At 44.0% G+C, this 18808-nt stretch overlaps 1 protein-coding gene across 3 annotated transcripts in view; it reads right to left on the bottom strand.

Moving 5' to 3' along the window:
- Positions 1-17331, bottom strand: part of sh3pxd2b (SH3 and PX domains 2B) — a 386931-nt gene extending 369600 nt beyond the window's left edge. The window contains exons 1-2 of one of the 3 annotated variants that reach the window (XM_072512130.1): positions 16974-17331; positions 7579-7659 (exon numbers count right to left, since the gene is read on the bottom strand). In XM_072512130.1, the coding sequence (XP_072368231.1) occupies positions 7579-7659; positions 16974-17045 (153 nt within the window). In that variant the 5' untranslated portion in view covers positions 17046-17331. Of the gene's footprint in view, positions 1-5352; positions 5464-7578; positions 7660-16973 lie in introns of those variants that run through there. The other 2 variants (XM_072512131.1, XM_072512132.1) reach the window with 2 other exon arrangements.
- Positions 17332-18808: the final 1477 nt, after the last annotated feature.

The following is an 18808-nucleotide window of genomic DNA, read 5'->3' as shown; positions in this document are numbered from 1 at the left end:
CTGGCTGCGACATGCAACATTCCACCAGCAGGCATCCAAATTTCACCTTAATAGGTTTCACATGATGAGGCCTTGTTACTTCCACCAGAAAGATGTTGTATGAAGTTTATCCATTGTTGTTATAAGCAAAAATCAAACAAATATGAATCAACAGTTTGAGGTAAGTCATCAACCCGTGCACTTTCATTCCTCTGGTTAATGAGTCCCTCATTAAAACAGCTGTAGGCTTTAGAATGCTGAATCTAGACATTATCTACACATTAGATTAATCTCCAAATTAAATTATGCCATTTCCTTTCCATTAGAAACATTCCACTGGTTAATGTAATGAGCTGAACAAATAGTGCAGGGATAAAACAGACTGTGATCAGCTTAATATAGTGAATCGAGAACTGGAAAAAATAATTCAAATTTGGCAATTAAACTAAAGGTGTATGTTCAGCAGCTTGAAGGTTCACACATTACAAATTAAATATGTCCTGTACATGGTTTTACAGGAACACTTAAGGTTAAGTGAAATAAGCAGAGCACAAAGCACGCCTGTCTAAAGGATTTTTAAATTATTTTTTTTTATAAATAGAAACGAGCATTGCACTTCAAAGCAATCAACAATTATTCCAATGCTTCTTACGTGGCCATTCGTTAAGCATCTTTAAAAAAAAAGCCTAGTAGTACAATAAGCCTGTTCCAGTCTGATTGGCTGGCAGCTCTCTCGAGGCAGGGCTTTCTCCTGAATAAGCGACAGAAGTCCCATCTCCACTCAATTGACGCTTAATGGAGCGTTAAATGGCTTCAGGGCAGCCAGTGATGTGTTTACCGCCTCAGTTGGTGGGGGAAGGTAAACCCTGCCATCCTACAGGTCCAGGCCATAGTTTTCATTAAGTTGAAGGGCGTTTTTGTTTTCAATTGCTGAATGTCCTAGCATTGTGAATAAAAATCTATCATTCTTGCTGCCAACTTGCCAGTCACCTAAGGGAAATATTCAAGCATTCCGTGTCAATTAATTTTTTTTGTTAAAACTCAATCTTTCAGAAACTGTTACTGTATTTTGATGGCTAGATAATGTTAGGTAACAATGAAAGGTAACAATGAAAGAGGCCATTACTAAAGATATCATGACTTTACATGTATAGAGGAGGGGATTAACTAAACCCCCTCAGTTCCCTTCCTTCGGTCTCTAATGTGGTTTAGTTTTGAAAAGGTAGGTATACCTTTTTAAACCTAGTTAGTGTGTGGTCAATTTCTAAAAATGTCCAGCAGCAGACTTTTGTGGGTTTAAACAAAGAGGCTTATTCATCACACACTTAAGAAAGATACAACTAAAGAAGATATAGAAATCAGCTAAGTTCGGATGGCAGGGGTTAAGATACCAGGATTACGTCGAAGAGAAGAATGTCTGGCAGATCACAAAGTCAAGCACTCGTAGCTGTTGTATCAGGGAGGTCAGATTTTGTTACAAATGAAATTGATCTTTGGAATCAGGCTGGGAGCCATTTTAAAAGGACTTCTAAGCCTCACTATTCTTAAAAAGGCAAAGGGGGAGCAGCACAGAGGTGCAGTGGGTGCCACTGCTGCTTCATGGCACCGGAGTCCCAAGTTCAATTCCAGCTCTGGTTCACTGTCAGTGTGGAGCTTGCACATTCTACCCATATTTACGTGGGATGTTTGCGTGGGATGCGCCTCCACAACCCAAAGATGTGCAGGCTAGGCAGATTGGCCATGCTAAATTGCCCCTTAAATCAGAAAAATGAATTGGGTACTCAAAAAAAAAAAAAAAAAATCTTTTAATGCAGAGGTAGCATGGCCTTTATTTTTGCAGTGATTGTTTTGTCGGTATTATTCTATTCACCGCCCCCTCAGATCTCTTCTAAGTTTTGAGATAAAAGGATTTCGATATCAGAGAACCAGTTAAAATCATATGGTCAACAACCTTTGATATACAATAGAAGATAGATGGTAAAGTCATGTTTAACTTGTGGATAACTGGAATTTTCAGCTTTCCTTTGTTACACTGCAAACTTGGTCACATGGGGCAGGACTTCCAACCCTGCCCTTCCACCAGTAGGATCTTCTGGTCCCTCCGAAGGCGACCCATCTTGGCGGATTCCCCAGCAGAGCCATGTAAAAGGCAGTAGGCATCAGCGGGATCGGAGGATCCTGCCGGCGGCCAACGCAGAACTGCCCCCACTGCTGGAAAACACACGATGGGGGGTGGACAATCCCAATTCTGCTCAGCAGACGGCTTGTTTATGTCAGGGGCAAGATTCTCTGTCGCGCCAGCAGCAGGATTCTCCATTCCTGCAGCTGACCAATGGGATTTTCCATTGTGGCCACACCGTCAGACAACCCGTGGGTGTGGGTGCGGGCGCACTGCCGGTGAAGCAGAGCATCTCGCCAGAGAAATCCGCAGCAGATATTTCCAGAAAATGCTGGAAAATCTCAGCAGGTCTGGCAGCATTTGTAGGGAGAGAAAAGAGCTAACGTTTCGAGTCCAGGTGACCCTTTGTGAAAGCTAAAAGACAGACAAAGTGGGAAATATTCATACTGTGGAGTGAGAGAATGAACGATGAGTCATGGACACAGAAACCAAGGGAACAAGGTGCTAATAGCCAGAGACCGGAAGGCTGTAGCGTGCCGAACGGGAAGATGAGATGTTGTTCCTCCAGTTTGGGTGTGCTCCAAGACATGCCCACCTGAGAGTAGTGGCACCAAGGTTGGCCTACTCATTAGCTGCGAGAAGACCAAGACGATGACAACAGAATTGCATTCAATAAAATTTGCTTTGGGTTTGCCCATACAGTTCCAGTTTTCTCCAACTAGCTGTAGATGATATTTCCAATATTGTGCTCTTCTCTCTCAAAGTGGTGAGGTTTAGTTATTGCCGTCTAGCAGAGGATTCACTTAGCCATTAACAGTAATACCATTGTTGCTTACAGAATTATATAACATTCTCAACTGTGTGCATCTGTAGGGCATATTATGTGTACAGTATGTATTCTGTGTTGTAGCGTGATAGGAAACGGTGTATGCTGTAGAAATCTTTTCGACTGATAAATAATCATTTCTCAATGACAGGTTGCTTTCAGATAAGTTGAAAAAGCAGGTCACTTAGCTAGGGAAGGTATAATGACAGTGAAGTGTATCCTTTCCTTTGTAATAATAACCGCTTGTCACAAGTAGGCTTCAATGAAGTTACTGTGAAATGTCCCTAGTCGCCACATTCTGCCGCCTGTTCGGGCAGGCCAGTATGGGAATTGAACCCATGTTGACGGCATTGTTCTGCATTTAGACCACGGTGTTAAACCAGCCCGTTTATAGTAAAGTGAGTTTATAAATAAAGCAGTGGTCCAATGTTTAACTCAGTTAGGTGTGCAAAAACGGACTCCAATCTGCACACTGGTTTGCCAAGTTCATCTGGAACAAGACAGGTTGAGAATTGTATCAGGACCCCAACTTGACCTGATCCAGCTTTCTCCAAGATCGGGTAGATCGCAAGGCTTCATACCCTATCTCTCATACCAAAGAAATGACCGCACAACTTTTAAAAATTGACAAAAACATTTTTGATTTGTGCTGCAATCCATTGAGATCATAAATAGATGGATTGTTACCGAAAGCAATTTGGATTTCCAGAAAGATGCAGGACAAACACTGGCCCAGGCCCAATGTTTTTTTTGAGTGATCAGTAGCTATGTTATAGGAGGACAGAGGAGTGTCAAGCCAAAGCTCAGCAACAGGACCCAACAGAACCCTAAACCACTGTCTAACAAAAACAAAATTAATCATGCCTTCTTCCTTCCAGCATTTGCACAAAATTATCCACCCTAACCTTTAAATATATACCTTTCATGCCATGAATACAGATATAGAGGTTTGCCAAACCCATATTTTTGTTTACTTATAACTCCAAAATGAATGGAATGCTTATTAAGTTGGTGCAGAACATGCTCAAGCAGACAAAAATGTGGATAATTAGTATATTTGCCAATGTAATTATTCTACGTCACATTGGGGTAGACTTTGCTTTTGAGAGAAAACAAAAATGTAAAATTGACAATAGCGAATCAACAGCCTCTCTCTCCCAATACACATTTCCAATGGCATGGAGATGCAAAACTGGCAGCCCATTCATTATTACCCATTTAAAGCGTTCTCTCAAAAGGCAAAATCTACTCAATGTGACATCAAATAATTACATTGATGAATATAGTCATTATTCCCTCTGCCAGAGCATGCTCTACATCAAACACCATCATCAAATTTAAACAATATCGCAGTCAAAAATCTAATCCATTGCTTTCAAAAGGGGTAGGTAATTCAAAAATACAAGTGTACTTTCCTTCAGTGCACTTATCCCTTCCTCAATTGTCTCCATTCATCTGAATGCACCAACTCGCCTCTAATGTCTCACTGATGTGAATAGTCTTGGAGGGAAACCTGGTGGCAGTAATTGTCCACACAAGACAATTGAAGGGAGGGGGAATGGGACAGTTCTTTTTATATACAAATTCATAGAATTTACAGTGCAGAAGGAGGCCATTCGGCCCATCGAGTCTGCACCGGCTCTAAAGTAGAACTCCATGGAGTGCAATGCAACCTATAATAGTTACATTAATAAATACAACTACTTTTGCATTTCCATTTTACTTAAGTTGTTTATGGATTGAAGCAGAGTCATTTCTGGCTACATTGCAATTTCCATAACCACGTATTGATCAGGAGCACACGGTGAATATGCTGTCATTATTGTGGACTGTCCACAGACAAGGGACATGCTGCACTAACTCGGAGCATAGCAAAGAAGTCACACATGGAAGACTGCTAACAATTATAATAGAGAAGTGTTAGATGCAACTTTCATCTGGGATTCCATCTAGAGAATTTTCAGCATTGCTTAAGGCAGTTCACCTGACAGATGCTTACAACAGTTGTACAAATATTGCACCATTTGATTTAGGGATTTTGGCAACACTGACAAGACCACATTTATTGTCCAGAGAAGGTAGTAGGGAGCGATTTCTTTCAACTACTTAGTCCTTATATTAATGTTGCTTTCACACTGGTAATAAATAATGAATTCCAGAATGTCATCCCAGTGATGGTAAAGGACAGACCACAATATTTTGACGATGGAAGGGATGCATCCTAGTGGATGAAGTGAACTCAGTCCTGGATGTTTTTTGCATGTCCCCATAGGGCAGGTTCATGGTGAGTGGAGCCAACAGGTTCTCCTTCCCATGAGAAAGTCAATAACAAACAAACATCTGTCCTTTCCAGATCAAAATAATCTTACTATTGTATTTTTATAAACATCCATGACTATATCTAGCATTTTAGTTATTTAAAAAATACCTTCTGTGTGAGGCTGCCATGAAGAAACGCGTTACTGCTTTCCTTAATGATTAAACCACCAAAAACAAGCTAGCCACCTGCATACTGTCAGAATAAGCATTTCCTGGTTAAAGCAGACACCAGGTGACATCATCTGTAACAAAAACAGAAAATACTGGACAATCTCAGTTGGTCTGACAGGATCGGCAGAGAGAGAAGCGAGCGAACGTTTCGAATCTGGATGAGCTTTGGCATAGAGTTGTTGTACGACACCCAGGATAAGTGTTCGGTCAATACCAGCCACACTCATCTTGGGAGTCACAATACAAATGAATTAACCAACAATCCTTGTCAAAATACCCAAAGTCTTTGGCCCTTGGCAGTCCAATATCACCAGCTTTGTTAAGTTGAAACACAATTACGGTTTATTTATACCAAAAACTATAAGGAACCCAAGGTTACAGAATTCAGTACTCAGACAGCAGGCTTTCTGGAGAGACACTTTAATTCCGATCAAACTGGGCCTTCAAGGTTTGCATTCAGGCCTATATACCTTTCGGGAGAGACACTATTTCATATCAAACTTTTCTTCAAGCTTGTGGCTTGACTTCAGGCTTCTGCAAACCCAAGAGACTGACACCCAGACATGCACGAGAGAGTCAGCCCTCACAGTGACCTTCTGAAGAGCATTAATTAGATATTTTTGGAGTGTTAATTATATCCCTCCATCCAGGCTGCCAGAATCAAAAAAGTGAAACCAAACTGGAACCTCATCACTAAAAACATTCCAGTGGGATCAGATCCAATCGCACCTGCTACTGGGCAGAGCACAGCCTTTTGGGCCAATCCATTGGCCACCAGCCAATTCAATCAAACTGAATCATCATGGATGCTGGCCAGGCTGCAATCACAAATTTAAAACACCATAGCCTTCTAGGGCCTTCTGCTTAAATTAAAGACACAGGCCACTGCTTGAATTAAAAATACAGGCTGCCTTAAAGACATGTCCACAAATCATCCATAGACCAAAAAATGTAACGGCAAAAATAAAAGAATGGGGAAATAGGGGCATATACAGGGAATAAACAAGAAGTACCCTTGCATCATCCAGACTCGAAACGTTAGCTTCCTTCTCTCTCCACAGATGCTGTCTGACCTACTGAGATTGTCCAGTATTTTCTGTTTATTTTGTTTCAGGTTCCAGCATCATCTATAACCCCTCTATCAGCACGATGTTTTTCCTGATTCTTGATAAGATTAATTTAGGCAGGAGTTGCCTAACTCCAACTCATCACAGAAGCTTTACCTCCAAATTACAACAATGACACTTCAAAATTACTTCAAAAGGTTGCAAAGTATGTTGAGATGTCCAGTAGTCACGAAAAGTCCCCATATAAAAAGACAAATCTTTTTCTCTTTCCCCAAGTCCATTTGTTCAATTTGAATAGTTGCACTGCATGCCAAGTCACTATGAGGAGGCAATATCCAAAGCAAAGCAGACAAAATTTATAATTGAAAGCACGGACTGGTCTTTTCAGCCATCAGCAAAAACACACCATATTAAGCTACCTCCAGCCCCAATGGATTTGATTTGCTGCATGTCCATCATCTTACACAGAAGTTACTTTAGTTCAAGAAACACACTTCAGTAGTTCATTTATGTGGTGCAATCCAGTTTCATCTATTTTACTTTTAATAAGCCAGATTCAGTGCTTTTGGTCAAAGCTGTGTCTGGAGCAAAAAGTGGATAAAGCTGTATAACTTCTATCGCTAAACACTGCGCCACAGTTTGCATTGCCATTTTTAAAAAAGCAAACCAATCATTAGGGCTTTATTTCCAGAGGGATAGAATTGAATAGTAGGGAATTTATGCTAAACCTACATCAAAGTTTGGTTAGGCCACACAAGAGTACTCCATGCAATTCTGGATACTATATTATGAAAAGGATGCAGAGGCATCTGGGGAGGTTAGAGAGAAATTTCCAAGAATGATATCATCAATGCATGCGTATACACATCAGGAAAGGATCAACATGCTGGATCTTGGTTCAGGGGTGACTAATAATTATTTTGAATTTTGATAAGAGTGGATACATAGAGAATGTTTCCTCTAGTGGGAAAATGCATAACTAGAGGCCATCAGTACAAGATAGTCATCAAGAAATCTAAGAGGGAACTCAGAATAATCTTTGTGACTTCTAATTTTCTTTCTTTGCCATTATTCTGTGGTTGTGATCCAAATCTTACCTGCAGATTGAAGAACCTGCTATAGCGTCTGTAGATGACCTCTGCGGAACCATTGGACCATGTGACTTGAATGATGTAAACCTGAAAGCAAAATAAATTAATCAGGAAAGAATGGTTTTCACAGTAACACCATGTGACTGGTTATTACACCAAGCAGCACATCTTCTAGGCAAATGCCAAATTTGTTTATGTTCTGCAACATACAATGTGAGCCAAGTTACAACCACAACTGGGAACACACAATTTAAAATTAATTTTCATTTGCCACTCAAAGTAGCAAGGTAACCTGCTCCAGACCTTTGACAATTATATTTGCTGCTCACGGGCATGGGATTGGGACACACTTCATTGCCTCCATGAAAACGAGCATGCCCTTCAGACCTCCTCTCCTTGGTGGACCAAGATATGGAACTCAATGTGACTGTAATTCCTCATGGGGCATGCCAATTCCCCATTGTAGCACCAGAAGGCTAGCAGGATCTTTTTGGGAAATACCAGGAGACCTATTTACAACAAAGCTCTACCATGTCTTGAGAGTTTCTGACTACACGGCAACATGTTTCAGTGGTGCATAAACAACGTAGATCAGGCGACCTGCACTTTGCTCGGGGCATGGTATGTTTGCCTACCTTCAGGCAGCACTTGGCAGTCATCAGCAGCAAGCTTAGCCAGCAACGCCTCGGCACTTAATAGTAATCTTTTTGTCACAAGTAGGCTTACATTAACACTGCAATGAAGTTACTGTGAAAAGCCCCTAGTCTCCGCATTCCAGCACCTGCTCGGGTACACAGGGAGAATTCAGAATGTCCAATTCACCCAACAAGCACGCCTTTCGGGACTTGTGGGAGGAAACCCATGCAGAAACAGGGAGACCGTCCAGACTCCACACAGACAGTAACCCAAGCTGGGAATCGAACCTGGCGCTGTGAAGCAACAGAGCTACCCACTGTGCTACCATGCTGTCCACTTTTAGCAGGGCTCACGGTTAAGTTCCTACCTATCAGCCCAGTTCCAAGGCACGGATGACTTTTCAACAGGTGTAGGGAGAGAGCTACCCCAGGATATGTCTCGGGTCCATGCTAATCTGTGAAGGTGGCCTCAAGTTGGGAGGGCACAATCCCCAGAGGAAATGAGGCCAGATAGAGATGATGAGAGGGCGTGTGTGAGAAAGTGAGTGGTGATGTCCCTTGAGCTGCCAGTGAATGTATGATGGGCATGTGCATTTGTTAGTGTAGAGTGAGGAGATAGTTGACTTGCCCTGCCAGGACGGATGAAAATCATTCATACTCCTTCGACACTGGATGGCCGACAGAGAGGTGCTGGCATTGACCACCACTGCCACCGCCTCCCAAGCCAGCGTGGTGAGATTGCTGGCTCTCCTACAGCCAGGTGAGTGGAGAATATCACGGCAGGCCTTCAAAAAAGGCATTCCAGGGATGGATCACTGAACACTTCTTGGCTGTCTTAGGCTGCATGTATTCAGAATTTAGATATGGCACTCAGCATGAGGAGATGGTCAGGTAATGGTGTGGTGGGCGATTCAGAGACCACCCGCCAGCAATAAGGTGCGATTCCTGCGTCTGCATAATTAATGAGATGGGAAGCGGACGATGTGCACAAAAAGGTCACCTTTGCGGCCAGCAGGAAAGCTGTCTTGTTTAATGCCCGCTACCGCACTTGGCGCAATTCAGGGAAAATTCCACCTATATATTGAATTGGTCATCCCTGAACACATATTTATCCCAAAACCAAAATTTTGAGAAAGGACCCCATTAATCAACAAGAACGGAAGCAATAGTGACAAATCGGCGGCATGAAGTGAGTATAGTGAGCAGGTTTACTGACATACATGGCTCCAAACATCCTGTTCCTGTACACTTACTTCCAGCTCTGGTATGTTTACAAGTATCAGCATTTGGTCGCTCTTTCATTACTCTTATTAGGTGTCCTAAAACATCTGCAGTACACATGTGAAGAGCAGACTGTTGAATGCACCACAGAAGGAAGCCCTGTGAATTCAAACGTGCTACTTTATGGCAGGACAGATTGAGAAATGTCATAACCTACTAATACAATCTCTCAGGACAGAGTCAAAATATCAATAATCAATCGTGTTAATGAAATTCAAATCCCAGCTTTAATTACAAATCAAGCTCAATAACGTCTGATGAATATCCTGTGTGTGGAGATTTTACAAATTTCCATGGAGCTGAAAAACAGAACTGCCTAAGGAAAAATACAGTCTCACCCTCAGCAATCATAGACCAGAAAATATGAAGGGGTTTTAAAACCACTGCCACATCCTTTCAGCTTCCAGTGAAAGGAGGTAATGACCCCTGTGTTGTAATTAGGTGGTCGAAAAATGAATGAACTCATGACAGACTCTGTCAATAGCTCAAACTGAGTAATGAGAGTGAAATGGAGAGCGTCTGCTGGCTAGCAACCAACTCGCCACACAGTGACCAGATGATTATTGTAATGGCCAGGAGAGTTGAGGAGGGTATAAAAAGGAGAAGTTATATACAAAAGAACATCCTGCCACAGACAAAGGCTGTTGACAATGTGCAACAACTAATATGCTTATTCAGGAGTCTGTGTGTGAGTGAAGGAAATCAGGGCCACCATGCGTCTCACTGAAAATGCTGTATTACATCCAATTTCAGATGAGGCATGTTCACGCTGGAAAATTAAATACTTTAGACTTGGGCACCAACCAAGCAATTTTGGATTCATGGTGTGTGGTGAAACACTGGCTCATTTGATAGCACTCGTGTCTCTGTCAGAAGGTTGGGTGTTCAAGACCCATTCAAGGGTTTGAATACAAACTGACACTTCAGTGTCTTGTTGAGGAAGTACAATGCACCAAAGCACCCCTCTATCCTATCAGCTGGATGTAAAAGGTCTCTCCTGGTGCCCTGGTCAATATTCCTCCCTTAAATCAACATCAGTAAAAGAAATGTCGAGAACGCATGTCTATTTTGGAGCATTGCCGACTGTAAATTGGCTGCCATGATTCCTTTTACAAGTGACTGAAGTATTTCATTGACTGCAAAGTGGTTTCAGCAACCCAAGATTGCAAAAAGGTGCTATGTGATGCAATTGTTTTATGTGAAAAAATATATATTTTTGAAAATTGAGGGATGTGGGCTCAATGTACTCCTACAGGATTCAATGTACCTCACTCAGTATGCACAAGGACACTCAATTTATCCTCCAAAAATTGTCAACAATTCTCAAAGCAGGCACACCTAGTTGTAGCAAAGTACTCTCCCAAAATAGCAATCTTCCGCTATCCCTTTTCAGGCACATCCTAACTTCATTAAAATGGCTGCATCCACTAATATTTAGACTTAAACAAAACAAACTCATTTTACCCATGAACTCCAGCCAATTGAGAGAAAGAGCCATCCAGCTGTGATAGCTGGATTAAACACAGACCTGGAACTCAAAGGACACCCTGCAACACAGCCAATATTGAGTTTGGATACATTGTGTGTTATCCAGATGCAGTCTAAATCTCATGATAGCCATTTGGTGAAAGGATCCCAGCAAACATTATACGTGTACCAAGCTGCTATGTATGGAAGCCAGGATACTGAAATAACTTCCACCTTGTCCACTTTTAAAATTACTTGCTTACGAGAATTAATTCAATTATGTGGAAGCATACTTTATTCTTATTCTGCAGGTGCCATTCAAAATCAGAATAGTTTAATTTAATAGATCCCATGGTATTGTTTTAGCGGTACTAAAAAGCAATTCTACAAAGACACTAAATAACCTCCAATTTTGCAGTTAACATTCATTTGGTTTTAAGTATGATTGTTATCCAGCTATTAGAAAGTCTATCTCAAAGACAAGACCATATTTATTGCCTCAAAAGTATTACTTTCAGAAAGTGGACTACTGCAAAGGACAGTGGACCTCTAATTTAACTCAGTGGTTCCTCGCTCTGCCACCATTTTTGCCTTGGCGTCCTCAGAACCTGTGGCTTTGAGAGTATAAAGAGCTCTCAGGTGCAAGAGGGATCCGCCCTAGTGCATGAATCACAAAAGGCTAATATTCAGGTACAGCAAGTAATTACAAAAGCTAATAGAATGTTATTGTTTAGTGGAAGGGGAATTGATTACAAAGTAGGGTGGTTATGCTATACAGGGCACTGGTGAGTCCACATCTGGAGCACTGTGTACAGTATTGGTCTCCTTATTTAAGCAAAGATGCAAATACTTTAGAAGCAGTTCAGAGAAAGTTTACTAGATTAATACCAGGAATGGGCAGATTGGTGTTACGGGGAAAGGTTGGACTGGTTAGGCTTGTATCAGCTGGAATTTAGAAGAGCAAGAGGTGACATGATCAAAACCTTTTAAGATCCTGAGGGGTATTGACACGGTGGATGCGGAGAGGACGTTTCCTGTTGTGGGAGAATCTAGAACTAGAGGTCAATGTTTAAAAATAGATCACTTCAGACCGAGGTGAGGAAAAATATTTTCAGAGTGTTTGGAATCTTTGGAACTACATACCTCTTCATTCACCTGAGGAAGGAGCAGCGCTCCGAAAGCTAGTGACATCAAAACAAACCTGTTGGACTTTAACCTGGTGTTGTAAGACTTCTTACTGTGCTCACCCCAGTCCAACGCCAGCATCTCCACATCATAGCTACCATCGACACCTCAAAAGGCAGTGGCAGCACTGTCTTTGAAAATTTTAAGACAGAAGTAGATAGATTCTTGATAAGGGAGTGAAAGGTTGTCAAAGATAGGTGGGATTCCCCAAAGCCTGTCCACCATCTACAAGGCACAAATCAGGGGCGAAATTCTCCCGAAACGGCGCCAATCAGACGGGCACCGCGCCGCCCCAAAGGTGCAGAATGCTCCGCATCTTTGGGGGCCGAGCCCCAACACTGAGGAGCTAGGCCGACGCCGGAGGAATTTCCACCCTGCCAGCTGGCGGAAACGGCCTTTGTTGCCCCGCCAGCTGGCGCGGAAATGACATCCCCGGGCGGCGCATACGCGAGAGCGTCAGCGGCCGCTGACAGTTTCCCGCGCATGCGCAGTGGAGGGAGTCTCTTCCGCCACCACCATGGTGGAGACCGTGGCGGAAGGGAAAGAGCGCCCCCACAGCACAGGCCCGCCCGCGGATCGGTGGGCCCCGATCGCAGGCCAGGCCACCGTGGGGGCACCCCCTGGGGCCAGATCGCCCCGCGCCCCCCCCCCAGGACCCCGGAGCCCGCCCACGCCGCCTTGTCCCGCCGTTCAAAAGGTGGTTTAATCCACGCCGGCGGGACAGGCAATTTATCGGCGGGACTTCGGCCCATCCGGGCCGGAGAATCGAGCGGGGGGGCCCGCCAACCGGCGCGTCCCGATTCCCGCCCCCGCCGAATATCCGGTGCCGGAGACTTCGGCAACCGGCGGGGGCGGGATTCACGGCAGCCCCCAGCGATTCTCCAACCCGGCGGGGGGTCGGTGAATGACGCCCCAGGAGTGTGATGGAATACTCTCCACTTGCCTGGATGTGTGAAAGTCCTAAAACACTGAAGAAGGTCGACACCATCCAGCACAAAGCTGCCCCTTTGAGAGGCACTCCATCCATAATCTGAAATTCACACGCACACACATGCGGACACACACACGTGAATCATGCGTGTAGCTAATGATGCCCTCCGTCTCTCCACTTGAGAAGCTCTTGCATAATCACCAGGAGAGGGCCCAGACTGGGGGCGAGGTGCCAGGCTTAAGAATCCTGTAGCCACTTAAATTGGCCAACTCCCGATTCAAAATGGCGAACGGCAAAGGCTGATGGGAAAGTCAGCCAACAAGACAAAAACCAGCAGCTGCAGGTTTGCTGTGTATTTACCTCTGCAAAAACCAGACAACATCGATACCAGCGACCATCAGCATAACAAAGCAACAGCCATCTGCATACTGATGAGCAATCCCCGGGAACAATAAGTAACATTTTGACACACAAAGCAAAGCCAGACTCCTCGGCGCCAGCAGAAGCCAACACAAAGGAGATGAACGAGCACCTCAAGACCGTCCATCGATCAGGGAACCGCTTCAGTATTGGAGAAAATCGAACCAAGCGATTGGGACAAAGTCCAATCACTTGGAACCAGGTACAGGGTCCGCCCCGAAAGGCGGGAAGCCCTGGGGACTATAAGAATTGAGCCTCAAGTTCAAATCACTCTCTTCTTCACCACTCTCTTCTTCCTGCCCGGGTCACCCAGCAAAAAGAACCAACATTGTCCGTGACCGGTGCAGTGACTCCAGTGATCATCGGAATCGTAAGTCTTAATTCAACGCTCGCTACGAGATAGGCGCTCCTAGCTACCAATCCGTACCAACTTCGAATCCCGCAGACTCAGAACCCGAACGAAAGGCCATTTATTCCCCTGACGTGGTGGGCCAGTCCAAAGTTAAGTATAGGCCTGTTAGTTGTAGAAGTAGCTTAGATGTAGAATTTGTGCATGAGTAGCGATCACTGTGTATAATAAATGTGCTTTGATTTAAAGTCTTACCAATCGGTGTATTGGATTATTGATCATTACTCGGACTTTAACCTCGTGGCGGTATTATAAAGATACCTGACGACTCGAGAGCAAAAGGTAATAAAACAGAGCAATTGAACGAAGGCAAAGTTAGCAACAATCCTCACCACCTTCGAGTTACTGGCCCTGGAGGCGACAGGTGGGCGCTGAAAACAGAGTGGTCACCAATGTGGAAGTTGCCCCCCCCCCCCCCCCCCCATGGCAACCCACCCCGTCGGAGGGTGTGTGTGTCCCCCCCACAGTCAAGGGTCTCCCACCCCCACCGAGCACTGCGGCAGCAAGCCCAGCACCCGCAGGCTCTTTGCTGGGGAGTAAAGATGGCTACTCACCTCCTCAGCTCCCTGCAGAAGCCCTTCAGCCAGCTTCACATTTTCCAAAAGATGTACTAATCAGCGCCAGCGTGAGCACTTGCTGGGGAGGCCGCTGAATGACGGGAGGCCGTTGGGTATGAGGTGGCTCCCGTTAATTGTACGGAAAGAGGGCTTAAGTGGTGGCGCCTTGGCGTGACGAGAATTGGTTTCTCGTCACGCTACGGCGAGATCCTAATCTTGCCTATAGGAGTGGGCCAGTTGCATCGCAAACTGTGTGGCGCCTGGCGCGGTTCTCATTTTTGGTCCCTCCCATTATTCACCGCTCATTTTGCTCGAGCGAGACCGCAATGAGGCCTGAGAATCACGCCCATAGTCATCAATCCACTGCCAGCGGATTAGCAGATTACACCTAGCAGCTAGGCCACACAAGAAAGGAAGGTCACAATTTTTATGCCTGTGCTGCACTAAAGCGGTTGAGCCAATACAATGATAAGGAAAACTACAAATACCTCCTCAAACAAATGCATTAGGTCCTCCACTTACTAATTTTTCTTGGATCTTCCCGCTTGCTTTAGTTAACCCCACAGGTTTACCCAAGGTTTGCATGCAGCTAAACAACCACTCATTTACAAGGAGCTGTGTGGGTCAGTGTCCTAGTTTACCCAATATAAAAAGTAGCTTTAACTTGGATCAGTTCAACTCACATTGCCCAATTTGAAATACAGCAACACTGGATAAAAATCATCCAATTATTACACAGCAACATTGGATAATAATTATCCAAATATCCTCAAATGAGGGAAACCTTCCAGTGTTTTAAGAACTATAAGCTATTTATTCACATAGTCAATCATTCATTCCCACCCAGCAACTCATCACAGCACTGTCAGTATCCCAACTCCCCAATAAAATGAATTTCCCTATAGCAATGGCTTTACTGGATGCCTGCCAAGTTTTTGCTGGTGAGCTTGATCAAAAAAGTCTGGAAGTTTTGCTGCTAAGAGGTAGAGAAAATACTCACCTGGAGCCCTCAGTAAGTATTTTATTTTAAAAGAAAATCAGGGTAACACTCTCACTTGAGGTTTATGCAATTACTGGATAAAACAAAACGTTTCATCTGTTAACTATGAGAAGCCTGTCGTGACCATCTTCTAAAGAAAATAACATAGCATAGATCATTTGGTGCTTTCCGAAGAACCCTGCAAATAAATCTCCCTCTTCAATAAATATCCCATTGCTTTAAAAAGTGTTGTAAAATATGTATCCTCCTATTCCAGTGGTTAAGTGAATAAATGCACTTGATGTGATACTGAGAACGCAACCCAGGTCTAATTGTTAGCCTGTACTAAACATCGCCTGAAGCGAACAATTGACTCCAGCAATCCGGAAATTCGGGGGGGGGGGGGGGGGGGGGTTACCTGTTCAAATGACAGGACCCGTCCAGCTTGCATAGCAGAGAACCTACTGACTCTCACTTGCCAAGCTCCATTGAAGAGGAGCGAAACCTACCGACTATTGTTGGTAAAATGATTGCCTATCACAAATCGCTACCGTCAGCACAAAAAAGATTAAAGATCAAGTCAGGAGGGCGCTTTAAAGTATGTACTTAAAGGTGATTCATTCCCACGTGCGACTCATCTGGAGGGACAATTTTCGACATCAAGGTAAAATACCCACACGTGTCTCAATATATATTCAAAGCTTCATTCTCGTGAACTAACGTTAGTTGTTTTTTTTAAAGTCAATTGTGCGACGTGATGAAAAGCTGATGTGACTTTTAAATCTTTAACAAATGCAATTAGTAAAGTTTTACTTTGATTACCAGTTCCGACACTGACACCATAGATACTCGGGCAGATGGCTGGCAATATCGGAGTGAAATTAAACAGTGGGACCCACCCAGGATCTCAGGATCCGAGCTTTACATAACTCCTTATTTTAAAACTATCTCAGTTCGCTATTAATAAACAGCAGCCGTGGAGGAAAAAAAAACTGCCAAGTGGCACATTTCCTCCCCATGTTGGTCCAACAAGGCTGAAAGGAAACATTTCATGTCTGAAAGGATTTATTTGTTACTACAAGCCGCCCCCTCATCCATCCGTGGTTACATCTGGAGTTCCTGAAACCTACACTTTTAAAAATGGGGTGTCTTTGCAAAACCCTCCCCGGCAGACATCTATTTCCATTGTGTCTCCCACACACACACACACACGTTAGGCATAGAGCTCGGAACTGGGAGGAAAGCTAATCAGACCATCGCAGTAAATTACAAAATCCCTTTGGAATTAAAAGTGGAATCTTGATCGGCCCCAGTGCAATAAATACCCTGCACTGAACCGCCACTCAGCACCATGACATTTTAAACTCTCTCTCAAGTTAAATATTAAATCCATTGCCCAACTCAAGTTGCCATTCCCCAGATCAATGCGAGATGTTTCCCCGAGTATTCGTCAAACACTTGTGTTCTCCTGGCTCGTACAGGAAAAGCAACCCGAGACAGTTCATTCTTGTTAAAATAGTGCAGCAGTCTCACGTACATAATGTTTATTCGGGATCCGTCTCTTCTGCACGTCCTGCACCCTCACGTCCACAATAGATGACCGAGGCATGATCCCGGCCCGATCCGGAGCCTGGGTTGGGGGGATAGATCAGATCCGCGGCCGCCTGCAGACTCGGCGATTCCTCATCCGCCTCACTCACTGCCTCCCGATCCTCCTGCACTTCTCTGCAGCCATCAGCCTTCCTCACTGTTTTGTTTCCACTTAGTCCGACTATAAGCTTTCCCAGAGAATCGCGGGGCGGGAGGGAGACTTTAAAAAAAAAAGGCAGCTAGAAATCCGCCCAACTTCTTCACGCCACAGAGGCCAGCCCATTTTATTCATTAAAGGGGCCCCGTTGCCATCTCGCGGCTCGCTTTAATCCGCTTACATCGGAACTAAAAGGTCATTGACCCGCAACGTTAACTCTGTTTCTCCCTCACTCTCGCCTGACTTCTGAATTATTTCCAGCACTTTCTGTTTATATTTCACATCATCGGCATCTCGCTTTTGTACCAAAGCAGGTTTTTTTTCCTGGATTTGAGGTCGGGAGGACCTTTTTTCCCCTTAACAGCATTTGGTGAGTTCTCTTTATTGCGTGCGATGAGAAGTGAGTGGCGCCAGATGCAATATAAAGCAGTCATCATTCGCACTGATGGTGGGATCCTTCGAGTAAAGGGGAGCTTCAACCCCTCCAGCCTTCACAAGAGTCAGAATACTTAATGTGTTACTGGGATTCACAATATATGATTATGAAGTTAGCACTGGTGGCTGTCCTCCGCACTATATGAGAACTCAAGAAAAAGGAACAGGAGTAGGCCATTTGGCCCATCAAGCCGACTCCACCATTCAATTAAGATCACGGTAGATCTGATTCTGGCCTTATCTTCACTTCCCTGTCTGCTCTGCCCTGCCTTCCCCACATCACATTGCGAAAATAATTTCGAAGGCTAACGACCCTGAGAGAAGAAATTCCTCATTTACTTGCTAAACGTGAGAACCCTTGTGAAACTCTGACAACCTCGTTCCTGATTACCCCCAAGAGGAGGGAAACATCCTGTTGGCATCACCCTGTGAAGCTGCCTCACAACCTGACACATTTCGATAACATCACTTGTTCTTTGAAACTCCAAATAAGTATAGGTCCACCCTTCCCTCATTAGACAACATCTCCTTCCCAGGAATCAACCTAATGAATTTTCTCAGAACTGCCTCCAATCAAATATTTTCCTCCTTAAATCAGGAGACCAAAACTGTGCACCATATTTCACATACAGTCTGACCCATGCTCTGTACCATTGTAGCTAACCTTCCCTGATGCTTTTATATTACATCCACCTTGCAATAAAAATCTAACCCGAGTGCAATGTCAGACTTCTGTATGATTACAGGCAACAAACTCTCAATTTCATTACTCCATATGACAGAACATGATTAAAAGAAGCTAAAATACTATCAGCCACAAGGTTATCTGTGCTAAGTAAAGAGTTGCCAAGATGCACTGCAGTGAATCAACTCGGGTTGTCACCCTTGACTGCTGATTCAATGACCCCTGTTTCCAAGTATGTGTAAATGTCAGGAATAGGATTCGCTACCGTGACGTCACCTCTTCCATGTTTGACTAAGCTGGTAGTGCTCATCTTCAAGGATCACATTTGAAGAAAGATCATTTGGATAAGGTAGTTTTTTTTTAGATTGGTAGCATAAAAACAGTACTGGAATATAAATTAGATGAAGTCTGGACTGCCCAGTACCTGACTTTCAAAGGTCTCGAAAACAAAGGTCACACAGGAAGTAAGCATCTCTGACAACAATGCAGGCATTTTATCTTTTCC

This window comes from Scyliorhinus torazame, chromosome 7, assembly GCF_047496885.1.
Source record: "Scyliorhinus torazame isolate Kashiwa2021f chromosome 7, sScyTor2.1, whole genome shotgun sequence".
NCBI classification, from domain to species: Eukaryota; Metazoa; Chordata; class Chondrichthyes; order Carcharhiniformes; family Scyliorhinidae; genus Scyliorhinus; species Scyliorhinus torazame.
The sequence above is the reverse complement of the archived record's forward strand: the minus strand, read 5'-3'. Positions and strand labels throughout refer to the sequence as shown.